The following is a 15,453-nucleotide window of genomic DNA, read 5'->3' on the forward strand; positions in this document are numbered from 1 at the left end:
TGTTTGTCCCCTGAGCGCCCATTCTCTAGTCTTCGAGAAACGGAACTGGTCTGAGAACCCATCCCTTCCCCACTCTCAGTCCACATCAACGCTGGGCTGGGAGCAGGGCTTGACCCCTCTAGGTGGGTGCATATGACACCGATGGCACTGGCCTGGCCGTCAAAGCCCTGCACCCTGGACCAGTGCACCAATTCTTTTTGGGTTGATCTAAGCTGGTTTGAGTGGGTCTCAGGACTTCTGAATGAGCCAGTGACCTGAGAGCAGCTCTTTGCTGCTGAGTCTCAGGGCAGTTGTGAGGGTAAAAAACGGTTGCATCTAACTCACCACCATTTTATTGCCATTTGGAGGAGGTAGAGCTGAGAACTGAAGAAAAACCAAGTGCTGGCAATATCTGGATGAATGAATAGTGGTGTAACTGCAGCCAGAGTTACCCTGGACGTTTTAGCCAATGAAAGTTCCTCTTTCGATTACCCTGCTTTCAGCTGGCGTCCGCGTCACTTGAAAGGACGGTGACTGATACCACCCTTTGTATTTTCTCTCCTCCTTCCTCCCCTTCCTTCTTTGACAATTTCAAATTAAAAATCTACCTGCCTCTGATTGCTTTCATTCCCTAGTTTATTTTATTTATTGCTGCCTGCCTAATTTTCCACAACACTGCTTTTCAAATATTTCTGCTCAAAAATCACCTATCAGTCCGTGACATGTGAACCCCAGGAATCTGGCCTTTTCTCAACTTTCAGTATCTCCTACGTCATCTTTCAATTCCAGAGGAACTTTTCCATTTATTTTTGTCCAAACACATCACAAGTATTCCTAACTCTTTTGAGTTAACTTTCTCCTATTCTTCTCTACCTATCTAAATCCTAACTTTCTGGAAAGGTCTAGCTCAAGCCCTGTCTCCGCCAGGAAGCCTTCACCTACTCCAGCAATATACCCTCGAAGCTCCATTTCCGGGGCAATGTATTATTATTTATCTTTCTATGTATGCACATGTGCATTCTCTCCCTGATAAAACTGGCTAGAGGATACAAGTTATGACTCAATTCTTATATCCTTGTTACCTAATAAAACACACAAACCTGACAAATATTGGAGGAAACCACTGTGAGACATCTCGCATCTAGGGTGTCACTCTCCAGCAACCTCAAAACTGTAAAGTAATTCAGCTCTTACCTTCAAATCAAGATGAACTACGTCATGAGCGTGTAAAAAGCGAACACCTTCTAAAATCTGCCGCATGAGTCTCTGAACATCTTTTTCCTTAAAGGCTTCTTCTCTGTCTGCAACACACTGGTCAAAGATTTCACCCCCAGCAGCACTAGAGAAGATGAGAAGCACATTTTCAATAGAAAGGAAGAGGACTCATTAAAAATAGCCTTTGTGTTCTTAATATTTAGACACAGTAGGTATCTTTATTTACATAGACTATAATGTGAATGTGTGTAAACTTTCTTCCATCTATATGCTGAAATCCAATATTTTTAAGTAAAAATTTAAGCTCAGATAAGCATTTCCAAAGCTAAATAAAAACATCAGCTTCAGAACTTCAAGAACTAAACCTTAGTAGTAAAATATATTAACACACTTTCAAGTAAAAAAATTCTCAAGAATTTCTAGTTACAGAATACATAAAAACATTGTTTTTGTAAAAAATGCAAATAAAGTAAATGCCCTCCATTGAAGACCCTTCCCCCAGTCCAGAGCTACATTTAGAAGTAAGCTCTGTTATCACTCAGGTGTACTCCAACCTTCCAGATTTTTAAAATATATTTAAATGCATACAAAAATATTAGTTTTCTGGATTTTTAAAGACACATAAATGGCAACATTCTAACTGATACTGTTCTATTACTTTTTTTAATTACTTAAACATGCCTTAAGAGTCTTTTCCATGATGGTTTTATATCTATCTCATAATTTTTATCTTTTATTTTTAAAATTTTTTGGCTGACTTGGATCTTCATTGCTGCAGGCGGGCTTTCTCTAGTTGAGGCGAGCAGGGGCTATTCTTCGTTGTGGTGGCTTCTCTTATCACGGAGCACGGGCTCTAGGCACATGGGCTTCAGTAGTTGCAGCACGTGGGCTCAGTAGTTGCAGCACGTGGGGCCCTAGAAGGCGCGGGCTTTAGTAGTTGCAGCGCATGGGTTCAGTAGTTGTGGCTAGTGGGCTTAGTTGCTCTGGGGCATGTGGGATCTTCCCAGACCAGGGATCCAACCCATGTCCCCTGCATTGGCAGGTGGATTCTTAACCACTGCGCCACCAGAGAAGTCCTACCTCAGAATTTTTAATTCTTGCAAACTTGTGAATAGAAAAACCATAGTTTATTTAGCCATTCCCCTTTGAAGGACATTTAGGTTTTTTTTTTCATTATTCATGATTATAAACAATGCTGTGATGCGAAGGTGTGTGAAGGTTCCTGTCAGTGCCTGTGTCAGTAAGTAGTCTTCAACGTAGATACTGGGATGAAACTGCTGGTGTGAAAGGAATGTGCTTTTGAAATTTCAGTAGATATGACCTAGGCTCACCAAAAGAGCGGTACGGACTTAAACTTTCTTCCACCCTCTGGCCAAAGCACCTCAGTTTTTTTTTTTCCTCTGAATAATTTTGCCAATAAAAGAAACAAATCATTTACAATTTTTCTTTCCCTTCAGCAGAAATTCCATATTTTAACAATTTGTTCTTACCATAAATGACAGCTCATGTCCTATCTCAAATTTTCCTTTATGTGTTTTTTTTTTTAAAAAAAGACTGGATTGCTTCCATGAAGTTGTTATAAAAATTAATGTGAAATACGCGTCTCCAAACAGCCATGCTACTGTCAAACAAAAGCTACTCGTTCGTTTCCTTTTCGTAAGATAATTTAGTTCTTTCCTTCCAGCCTTCTTTCCTTCCTTTTTTTTTGTTAGGGCAATCTACTTTCGAAATTCTGTCTATAAAAGGAAACAAAAATTTTCACCAAAGTCAGCTAAGAACCTATTTAAGTTTAGCTGAAAAGCTGTAGGTGGTGAGAGTGAAAGAAAATAACTCGCTGGCTGATTCAAATTTTCATCTGGTTAAACCTATACAACTGACAATTATATTTTAATTACAGTATGAGAAAACCATACATGAAAGCATCAAAACAATTTTTATGTAATTTACTGCAAAATGGCCAGCACATATTCCGGCAAAGCTGAAGTGATGCGTAACTCATGAGGAAGGAAAGGGTGAGCACTGACAACAGAACCGAGCGGTAAGTTAGTGACAGCCCGGCAGTGCTGTACGCTGAGCAGGCAGTTAGCACGAGCTGAGTGCACTCGGCCGCAGCAGCAGCTAGAGATGCACCAGGATGCGATGTGCAGTCCACGGCGTCCCCTGCACATGAAGGCTACACTCACAACTGCCTGTTTTCCTCAGCTGAGACAGACAAATGCATTTTGGTTGCAAAAGTTCGCCAGTCTCAATTTACTGTCCTCTGGGCCTCTCAGCTCAACACTACCACCCACAATAAAATTCAATAGCGGTCAATTTACATAAATACAAGGATTTCTTCACCTAAAATTTAAGAACAATTTATTATTAGTCCTTTCCACTATGATGTTTACCCATTCTTGCTTTAACAAAAGGGTTTTCCTCTCTGTTTTCCCAAGAATGTAAGCAGTTCACATAAGCACAAAATGTGAAGCGCAGAACTAGTTTTCTAAAAATTTTCAAGGATGTACTTCAAATGCAGCCTATTGTAATAAAAAAACTGTAAAAGCCAGCCTTGAGCGATCAGTAAGACTTAACATACCCTCTCGGTACAACGTACGACCACCATATCATCTCATCCTACTTACGTTTAAGCCTGACCCATTTAACTGTCATGTTAATTAATGGAACCAAGTAAAATTTTACTAAGGAACAACTTGAGATGTTAAAAGCATCTGTCAAGTATGGTAACAGAAGACACAAGAATATTACCAACTACTTCGCACAAAGCACCTTCCTTCACACAGAAGTCTGTGTGGGAAGGAAGGTGCTTCACACCGCTGTGTGCGCTCGAGCAGCACAGTTTTGCTGCGTCTCCCTTTCACCACAGCAAGACTTCCACAGCTTTATTACAGTGCACTTTACTCCAGCAGCGCTTATTTTCCACAACTTTAAAATTACAAAGAAACAAATTCATTTAACTTTTTACCCAAATATCTTTTACAAAACAATTAACTCAAGGGCTTTACAAAACAATTAACTCAAGGGCCTTTCCAAAAATTTTCCACCAAAACGATTTTTACACAAAATATTAAGAACGGTGAATTTCAATTTTCTAGTCAGTGGTCCTCAGAAAGCTGTAAGTGTCTCTTTGTCAACATTACTCAGAGCCTATAAATGATGCTCAGAAGCTAAGGGTAACGGACTTTCCCTGGCTGCTTGCACCTTAGCTGGATCGCAGCTTCCAAACTTAGGCACCAAACACCCTTTTTCTACCTAAACCAGCATTTCCGTTTCTATCCCATGTAGAGGCCCAGTTTGGATCTCTACTCCCTCACTATTCAAATTCAACAAATATCAATCAAATATGTTAGAGGCCCTGTGCTATGTGCTAGGCCAAGGAAGATAAATTATAATTAGTTGGGAAGAGAAAGACGAAAGATAATTTTAGGAATATGTATGCATAAATACACATGCGTGTGAAGTTATATATCAAGTGATTTGATAACTTAGCAAATGAGCAATTAATTGGAAGGAAAGAGAAAAAAAAATCTTAGAAAGATGACACTTATTCTGAGCCTTCAGGAATGAACAGGAATCCACTAGATGGAATGGCAGGAGTGCATCCCAGGCAGAGTGGACATATGTATGAGGGCCTGTTGGTGTGACCAATAACTGGTACACTCACAGAAGGATGAGCGGCTACTTCCCCTTTCACCCAAATGGTACGGAACTTGCCATCTACCCATAAACAACGAGAAAATGAGCCAAGTATATGAACCAACTGTTTTCAGACATAAGAACGACAGGCCGTTAGGACCATTATCCCTGAGGTGGAGGCACAAGCAAGCTGAGCCCTATGCTCTGTCTTTCTACTTGGAGGTAATTTACGGCACGTGGTACAGGGCTGGGGAGGATCCCAAGCAGAACAGCAGCCTTGCTAAATTGAGGTAGGAAGGGAGTTTGACAAGGCTAAGGCAGCTGGACTTTGTACAGGCAGAGGACCAGGGACGAGGGTTCTACACAGAGAGAGACCTGCAGACAGCTGCTTAGTTGTATTCCAGAGTCTTAGACAAGGTACTTGTATGCACATTCACTGGACAAAACTGAGGTCAGGCAAAGAACTACCAGGAAATCATAAGCTGAACAAGCCCTAGCGTTCACCAAGGATTCACCAGAATAAGATATCTGAATTTTACCCAGTTTGAGGAGAAAAACCATGCCAAGCACCTGGGGCATTCAGCAGACCCCCCAGAATGCCATATTTTAGCCTTATTAAAGGCTAAAGTAGCCCTAGACCTGCCCAGTAAGTCTGATCCACAAGTAATTTAACTGCCTGCCAAAACAAACATCACCATTCTTTTAGTGGAAGATCATAAAATCCACCCAGCACTGTGCCATTCTAAATATATGGCATCCTTCCAAAAAATACTAGACATCTGAAAACGCCACCACTTACAACTCCCAACTAACAGGAAAATAAAAACAGACCCAGACATGATGGAACTGGCAGGTAAGGACTTTAAAACAGGTATTATAAATACACTGAAGGATTTAAAGTAAAGTATGAACACAACAAGGAGAGAGATGGGAGGTATGAAAAGAACCACGTGGAATTGCTAGAGAAGGAAAAATACAATGTTTATAGTGAAGATTTCACTGGCCAGGCTTTACAGCAGATCAGACACTATGGAAGAATCAGCAAATCTGAAGACGGAAATGGAAGCCATCTATCTAAAGTACGGGGGTGTGGGACGGAGAATAAACAGGACCCTAGGGACCTGAGCGACAGCATCAACCAGTTTAACACACTGTATTGAGGAAACGAGAAGAGAGAGGTGGGGGCAGAAAAATATCTTTTTAAATAATTGCCGAAAAATCGCCAAATCTGATAAAAACTAAAAGATCCACGTAGCTCAATAAACCCCAAGCAGGATAAACAAAGGAAATCAAGGCACTTTATATTCAAGTTGCTGAAAACCAGTGTGAAAGAGAAAAATCTTTAAAAAGGCACTAATACAGGGGTATCAAGAATCAACACAGACTTCTTGTCATAAACAATGCAAGGCAGATGACAATGCAATGATATCTTTAAGCACTGAGAGAGAAAAAAAGTGTGCCTAGAATGCAGGGGGAGGTTGGAGAAGTACTAGCAGGAGATGAGGTAGAACAGAAGTCAGACAGAAAAGCATGGGACACAGTCCAAACAACCTGAAAAATCCCAAGTAAGGCAATGATGGCTGGTATATACCGCTGAACATCTCCTTCAGAAGCACTCCCTTGCCTCTCTGGTGGAGTAAAGGTGCACAGTGCACGGCTAAAAGCTTTGCAATCACACACTCCTGGGCTAAATCTTGGCTCTGCTACTTGTGGTGTGATCTTAGGTTGATTATTATTCTGAAATTTTTTTTCTCACATATAAAATCTTGTTCTAAAATTTGTAAATAAAACAATTTCAGAGCTTCCCTGGTGGTGCAGTGTTTGAGAGTCTGCCTGCCGATGCATGGGACATGGGTTTGTGCCCTGCTCCGGGAAGATCCCACATGCCGCGGAGCGGCTGGGCCCATGAACCATGGCCGCTGAGCCTGCGTGTCCGGAGCCTGTGCTCCGCAACGGGAGAGGCCACAACAGTGAGAGGCCCGTGTACCGCAAAAAAAAAAACCCAAAAAAAACCCCCCAAAAAACAATTTCAGTTGCAGGATACAAAATCAATATACCAAAATCAGTGTGTTTCTTCTATACACTAACAATGAACTATCAGAAAGAGAAATTAACAAAACAATCCCATTTTCAAAAACATCAAAAAGAATAGAATTCTTAGGAATATTTTTAACCAAGAAATGATATATCTATTATACATGGAAAACTAAGACACTGGTGAAAAAAACTGAAGATTTATTTATGCTCATGGCCTGGAAGAATTATTATTATTAAATATCCATACTACCCAAAGTGATCTACAGATTCAATGCAATTCCTATCAAAATTCCAATGGCATTTTTCACAGAGAAAAAACAATCCTAAAATATGTATGGAACCACAAAAGACCCCAAATACCCAAAGCAATCTTGAGGAAGAACAAATCTGGAGGCATCAGCCCAGTTTCAAAATATATTACAAAGCTATAGATTCAAAACAGTATGGTATTGGCATAGAAACAGACATATAGATCAGTGGAACAGAACAGAAAGCCCAGAAATAAAATCATGCATATATCATTATTTAACTTATAACAAAGTATAAAGAGTATACAACGGGGGAAGAACAGTCTCTTCAATAAATGGTATTTGGAAAACTCGATATTCACATGCAAATGAAGAAAACTGGACCCCTACCTACACATACATGAAAGTCAACTCAAAATGGATCAAAGACTTGAATGTAAGACCTGAAACCATAAAACTCCTAGAAGAAAACATAGGGGGTAAGTTCCTTGACATCAGTCCTGGCAATGACTTTTTGGATTTGATAACAAAAGCAAAAATAAACAACTGGGACTACATCAAATTAAAAAGCATCTGCACAGCTGAGGAAATCATCACAAAATAAAAAGGCAACTACGGAATGGGAGAAAATATTTGCAACTCATATATCTGATAAGGGGTTAGTATCCAAAGTATATAAAGAACTCATACAACTGAATAGCAAAAGACCAAATACTCCAATTAAAAAAATGGGCAGAGGAACTACATAGACATGTTCACAAAGAAGACATACAGATGGCCAACAGACACATGAAAAGGTCCTCAACATCACTAACCATTGGGGAAATGCAAATCAAAACCACAATGAGCTATCATCACCTCACACCTGTTAGGATGGCTATCATCAAAAAGGCAAGAGACAGAAAGTGTTGGCAAGGATGTGGAAGAAAGGGAACCCTTGTGCACTGTTGATGGGAATGTAAATTGGTGCAGCCACTCTGGATAACAGTAGGGAGGTTCCTCAAAAAATTAAAAATAGAACTACCATATGATCCAGCAATTCCACTTCTGGGTATGTATCCAAAAGAAATGAAAGCAGGATCTCAAAGAGATATCTACACTCCCATGTTCACTGCAGGCTTCTTCACAATAGCTAACATATGGAAACAATCTGAGTGTCTGTCAAAACATGAATGGGTAAAGAAGATGTGGTGTGTATATATATATATATATATATATATATATATATATATATATATATATATATGTATAATGTAATATTGTTCAGCCACAAGAAAGAATGACATCCTTCCATTTGCAAAAATGTGGATAGGACTTGAGGGCATCATGCTAAGTGAAATAAGTCACACAGAAAAGGACAAATACTGTGTGATATCACTTATAGGTGGAATCTACAAAAGGCAAACTCAAATGGAAATAGAGATTAGAATGGGACTAGGGGTGGGGAAAAAGGAGCTGTTGGTCAGAGTATAAACTTCTAGTTATAAGGTAAGTTCTGGGGATCTAATGTAACTATGATTATTACAGTTAATAATACTGTGTTATGTACTTTAAAGTTGCTCAGAGAGTAGATCTTAAATGTTCTCACCACAAAAAAGAAATGGTGTTAGCTAATGCCCTGGTGGTAATCATTCTGCAAGATGTAAGTGTACCAAGACGTTGCAGACCTCAAACTCACAGCATGTTCTATGTCAATCACATCTTGTAAAGCTGGAGAAAATTTAAAACTAAAATGCACAAATAATGTATATAAAGCATATAAATGATGTACACAGAGCTGCCAGGGAAGACTCAGCACAGTGCCTAGCACACAGTAAATTCTTAACTACGACTACTAACACCTCATCTATGTTCCCACAGCAATTAACAAGAATTCTAGTAAAACACCAAGGTTGTTGCCATCATTTCTATCTCTTTCACTAAACTATAGCACTTGGAACAAAGGGGTTATGCTATTTTCACTTTCGTATTACCAGCACCTTAGTATCCAGAGCACATGGCAGGTGGAATGAGTAATACAGTAATCATGAACCTGCCAGCTTCCATAACAACAATCTGTCGACATGGCCGAGAATTCTGATATCTCAATGTCCAAAGTCTAATTCTAAGACTTCCTCTTCAAACAAAAAGCAGAACACAAAAAGTTTGGGCCAAATCATACTGTTTTGTAGTTCTAGAAACATGATCATGGAAGCAACAGAAGCTACCAAAGATTTCTAAGCAAGGGAATAATATTGCCACATCTATGTGTAGGTCACCTATCCAACAGGAGCCTGAGGGATGCCCTAGAATTGAAGCCAGAGTGATCAGCTAAGCAGCTACTGTGAGAGTCCATGCGAGAGAGAGGACCCAACACAGAGGAGAAACAGCAAACACAATAAAAAAGGGACCACCAGGGGAGAGGTTCAAGTGGAAGACTTGGTAATTCATGACACACGAGCATTAAATGAGACAAAGCAATCAAGGATAGACCCAAGGTTTCTACGTGAGTGATGAAATAAACAGGGATACCACTGGAAGTGGGGAGCAAAGAAGGGCAGCAATGCAGGGGTGAAAACATACTGATCGTGCATCGGTCATGATGTGCAGGTGGATTCAGGGATATGCAGTAGAGCAGCTGGAGCTGAGGGAAAGGTCTGACGCTGGAGATAAAGATTTGGAAATAACCAGCAATAACCAGCACGTAAAAAATAGCTGAAGCCACAAAAATGCATTGTTATCATCCAGGGTAAACGTGCAGAATATAAACGCATGACCAGAGTAACACTAATGAGCTGTGGGGAGCACTTATATTTATATAGTAGATGAAGGGGAAAAGGCTCTACGATTTAAAAAATAAAAGAGGGCCATGAAAGCCAAGGAAGAACATAATTTCAAGAGAAGAAGGTATAATATCAAGTGTTTAAAGAGAGTAAGAAGTAGAATGAACACTAAAATGAGGAGATCGATTTTGGCACACAGGGCTGATGACCTCATGAAAGTTTTAGGAGAGCAGATGGCATTAGACTGAAAAGTGATGGAGTATCGGCACACCAGCAGATGGATGGATCAATGAAGTAGAACAAAACTGACTGGAAGGTGAGGAAAGCTGTAAATTCAGACGACTCCTTTAAAGACCACAGCAGTAAAGGAAAGAGAAGGGCAGGACATTAGTTCAGAAAGAGTCAAAGCTGAGGACCAGGAATTTTAGGAGAGAAGTGACTGAAATCCTGGAAGATGGAGGGAAAAGAATCACTAGAGGAGAGGGACTCTGAGAGAGAGGTTAGATAAGTGACTAAAACGTAAAACTCAAGTCCTAGAAAAGGAAGAGGATTAAAGAACATATGTCAAAGTTTTAGCCTTCGAGTTAAGGAGTGGGATCTCTTCCTCGGAACAGAAGGCAAGCAGGTGAGAGCAGTTAGAGAGGGATGCTGAGGCGTGTGTCTGATGGCCTTTATTTCCTCCATAAAGGAAGAGAAGCCTCGGTGTCTAACAGGTGGGAAGTGGGTGACACAGTAAGTGTGGTCAAGGTTTTGATTAGCTCCTGCCCGCCTGCCGGGGATGGTAAAAGAAGGGGCTGAGAGATTAGGTAAAGAATTACCCAGCTACACCAAGAGCCCAGCTGAGGATGCAACTCTCACCCTCGTAATAAGCAGACTGAAGACTACGCAAGTACTCCCAAGAACGGGCAGGAGGAGGGACACACAGCCTGCGTCCCATGTTTCAAACGGGCAGAAGGAGGTGCAGAGGGAGAGCAACAGAAAGAAGGAAGTAACGTGAGGCGCTGGTGAGGGACTAGTTGCAGTAAGGACCACAGAAGGGAAGGGAATGTAACGGAAGAAAAGGCAGGAGCAGACGGAAGGCTGAAGACCTGCGCAGAGGCTGAAGAGCAGGTTTGTGAGGACGGGAGAGGAATGAGGAGATGATGGCTGGAGGGTCTCTTCCGGATCAATTTCCAATCCTAACTTAAGCCTCCAGGACCAACCGAAAACCAAAATCCTCTCAACCAACCTTTCTTTTTACAACTGGAAAACAACTGCACGGAGATATAATCCACAGCGACTACATTTCTTAAGCATTTGATCATTTGTGGATATTTCTATTATAATTAAAAATACACAATGGAAAACACTTTCATGCTTTCCATTGTTCACATTTTATTTTTCCTTTGAAGGGATTCCTACAAGTGAAATTACGAATTAAAATATATAAACACGATGCTCTTGAATTATATTAGCAAGAGGAACACACTATTTTAGCCGTCCAGACTTCTCCCTCTATAAACTTTTAAATAAAAACAAGGTAATAATAGACACGTTATATTGTAACTTTTTTTTTAACTTAATATTTTAAAACATCTTTCTATGTAGTACATTTTTATCTACCATATCTTTTAAAATGACTGCAGAGCAATCCATCTCATGACATGATCACTTATTTCACCAACCTCTTACCATTAAACATTTAGATTATTTCTTTTTGTTATGTAGATACTGCTGCACTAAACGTTTTTATAATACATCTTTGCCCAATGGCCTGATTATCTCCTTGTGAAAAAATTTATGTATGTGAAATTGCTGGGTTAAAGAGTATATATATTTTTAGGGCTTTTGATACATACTCCACACTGTTCTCCAGAAGAGTTACACCAGGTAATACTCCCACCTGTAGTATGAGATGATCCAAGTCATGAGTACCACTTTTCTTCATGATATCTGACGATCTTACATAGAGAGAAACGGGCAACTTATTTTTAAATTTACATTATAAAAACTGTAAAAATCAATATTTTTCACCTATGTATAAGCCATTTACACAGGTTTCTGTGTGGAATTTCTCTTTATATCCTTTCTTTGTCCTTTTTTTTTTACACTGGGAGGTTCATGTTTCTGTGTATATTGGTAAGATCCAGTTATATATTAAAGAAATATTAATCAGTTTGGGTGAACAGATATTAGAACTATTTTTTCCCTGAGTCTTTTCATTTTGTGTTCATATTATGTACTAATAATGCTTTTTAATGTACTCAAATCTATCAATCTTTTCCTTTGGCAGGAGAAGCAGAGAAGAAAACAGGATTTCTTAAGAAAAAACTGTCCTTCATTTTCCAAAGCTGTTTTCTCTGCTGTCCTTACTTATTTACCCAAATTGGAAACATGGAATGAATCAAAACAATCATTTCTGAAAGAAGGATTAATAACTTTGACTATATGGACATGTAAGGGATTATAAAATGCTTTTTATTTTAATATTATCTTGGTGCCACTTACCTTCTTAAGAAAGCCTCTAATAAGAACATAAGAGAACTTATTTTCAAAGGAATTTCATTGAAGACTGAAAACGAAAAACATAACATACATGCATCCTTGCAAATTTGGGATATGTCAAATGAATAAGAAGAACACACAAGAAAGTTCTGGAAAATCTTCAGATTTCTAAAGAACCAGGGCCTGCCACGTTATCACAGATGAGTGGCACCGATAAAGGAGTGTGGACTATGGAACGAACTCAGTAAGGGAGACGACACTTACTACTCCAGAACTAGGATCATTTCCGATGGCGTCTCGTAGACTGCGTGTAAGTTAATGACCCAAGGATCGTCCTGTGCTAGTTCAAGAACAGCAATTTCATGAATTATTTCTGTCCGACAATCTTGGCCTTTTCTTCTTTTCCTCATGAACTTTGCTGCAAATTCTTTTCCAGAATCTTTCTTTATACATTTCCTCACCACTGCAAACTTCCCCCTAGAATTCAACAAAACACATTCACTGTTAAAATTGACTTTTCAGAGATGATAAATTTTAATAAAATTTCCCAACAGTCATCAGTGGATATTCAAATTTAGGTCATATGCAATCATAAAAGTAGCAATATAACTTGGGAAACACCTCTCTAATCAAATAAAATGTAATGTGTAAATTTGCAAGATTCATTCTTCTAAATACAGAACCAAATATTAAAGCCAATATTTTTTGCAGCGTTATATAACTTAATTTTTCACACATTCATACATAAAAATGATTTAAATCTTAAAAAAGCCATTTGACTTTTTTAAGAGAAACCGGTTATAAGAATTGTAAAATAATGAATTTCACTGTCACTAAGTGACTCTAAGAGGACACTATCACCTTCCAAAGTTATGAAAGTTAGGGATCTCATGTATATGACATCATTTCAACTACTGCATCAGCTGGAAATGTCTAGTTTTCCTATAAAGACAGATACAACAAACATTACTTTGATACGCTCCACTACCATGCTATTACACTAATAAACAAGTCACATGGGGGATACGTATAGTGTATTGATTAAGGGATAAGGTCTGGAATTAGACAGATGTGGGCTTGAATCCCCAAAACGGCTCTGCCCACTCACTCAACGCATAACCTTGGGCAATTTATTTAACCTCTTATTTAAGAAAAATCTCATTTTCCTAATCTATAAAAGAGGACACAAACGGAATCTACTTTACAGCGCTGTTGTGAGAATTAAAGAATATAATACATGTCAATTGCTTAGCATGGTACTTGCCACATAGTAAGTACTCAAAAAACTATTAGTAATCAAACAAATCATTAAGTTGTAATAATCGTCACCCATAAATATCCAATACTCAAGTTGGAAGGCAACTCAGAAATCATATAGTTTTTTTTTTTTAACCTAATGCCAAATGCCAAAGCCATGTCTTCTTTCAAACTGTGAGGTAGTCTTTTCCACTCCTGGGTGCATACTGTTCTTAACAAGGCTTTCATTACAAGCCTAAACCTGGCTTCAAGTGAAGGGCTGTAGTCCTGGTCTTTTGCTGAGCAGTACTGAAGAGGCCCCATGACAGTCTATCAGGTACTGGACACAGCTAATCATTCCTCATCCCCTTAGGGTTCTGGGATCGCCTCACTGTCATGACTCATAGAACTGCTGGAAAAATGTGCCAACTGAATCTGAAGCAACTGTGCCAAGTATAATCTCATCAAAGTGTTACATGATTATTATTTTGCTGATGTTGGCACAATACAACTTAATATGCCTTTAAAAACACTTGACAGGTTTTCCATATTTCATAAATAAAATAAATGACCTAGATCATTTTCCTCTTGGATTTTTTCAAGCCAGTGTCCTCATACTATGGTTTAAAAATATGTTTAAAAAATTTCAATGCAAGGCTTTAATTTGCTCTGTTAAATTCTACTTCCTAGGTTTGGGTCCGGCATTCTAGACTACTGACGTAATTTTGAGGACTAATTCTTCCTTCTTAGCTACTGTTAACCATGATTTTCATGCCTTCTGTATTTCTGTTATACCATCAGCAGTAAAAATGTTACATGAAAAAATCCTTAGGCACAGCCCTACAGATGTTCAATTAGTGGCAATCTACCTAACAGCACCCTAATTCAGAACAAAGTTCTCTATGTTCAACAGAAATGCGAAAGACTTTTCCATATTACTAGAGAGATTAAACAATAAACTATGCATCACAGATTAACACCTCTTTTTATTTTACTCCACAAAATCATCAGGCTAATAACATCTCCACTGAGTTTTAAAAGGTTCCTAATTATCTTTGGATTCCTTTAAGGAAGAGAAAAAAATCATCACTAGTTCGATTTTTTTATACCTATATTTCTGAAGTTTCAAAAGAAGAGAAAAAGAGAAAGCCTATTTTGTAAAAAACTGACCAACATAATTGACAACAAGCGTCTTGCTATTAAATTAGAAATGGCTGGGTTGAACTACCCTCAAAGTACTCCCACATGAAACAGATATCTATTGCTACCATACCTAACATTCAAGGCAACAGTACCGTGTAGTAGTAAAATACTACTTCTTACCTATCCGGCCTGAAGGTATATTTCCAAAGACCAGACACTCAACAGAGAAAAGGATCCCACTCATCACTGACCTGTAAACTCTGGGAACCCTTGCTACAGAAGAACCATTGCTTAATTCAGGGGCCAGAGGCAAACACAGGGGAGAGACCTAAACTTATCTGATGTCTGTGGCCAGGCACCCATTTCTTTGGGTCACCACAGTAGGTCCCACAGCTCTCCTCCCACTCCAATCACTACTCTTGACACCACCTTTGTTTTCGAGGAAGCATTCCTCATGGCTGCAGGTCTACCCTTTTCTTTTCCCCATATCATACACTATACTGGGAGTAGGCAAACTTTTCTGTAAAGGGCCAGATAGCAAATATTTTTGGTTTTGCTGGCCAGACGGTCTGATCACTACTGTTCAAGTCTGCTGTTGTAGAGTAAAAGCAGCTGGAGACAACAGGTAAATGAATGGGGGCGGCTGGGTTAAAAAAAAAAAAAAAAAACACTTTACCAACACAAACAACAAAATGTGAATTTCACATAGTTTC

At 39.1% G+C, this 15,453-nt stretch overlaps 1 protein-coding gene across 1 annotated transcript in view; it reads right to left on the reverse strand.

The window, feature by feature from the left end:
• The window catches only part of STK17A (serine/threonine kinase 17a), a 38,056-nt gene that overhangs the window by 14,989 nt on the left and 7,614 nt on the right, over nucleotides 1–15,453 (reverse strand). The window contains exons 2-3 of the mRNA XM_060020192.1: nucleotides 12,626–12,838; nucleotides 1,174–1,318 (exon numbers count right to left, since the gene is read on the reverse strand). Of these exons, the coding sequence (XP_059876175.1) occupies nucleotides 1,174–1,318; nucleotides 12,626–12,838 (358 nt within the window). The remainder of the gene's footprint in view (nucleotides 1–1,173; nucleotides 1,319–12,625; nucleotides 12,839–15,453) is intronic.

Source organism: Delphinus delphis, chromosome 9 (genome assembly GCF_949987515.2).
Source record: "Delphinus delphis chromosome 9, mDelDel1.2, whole genome shotgun sequence".
NCBI lineage: Eukaryota > Metazoa > Chordata > Mammalia > Artiodactyla > Delphinidae > Delphinus > Delphinus delphis.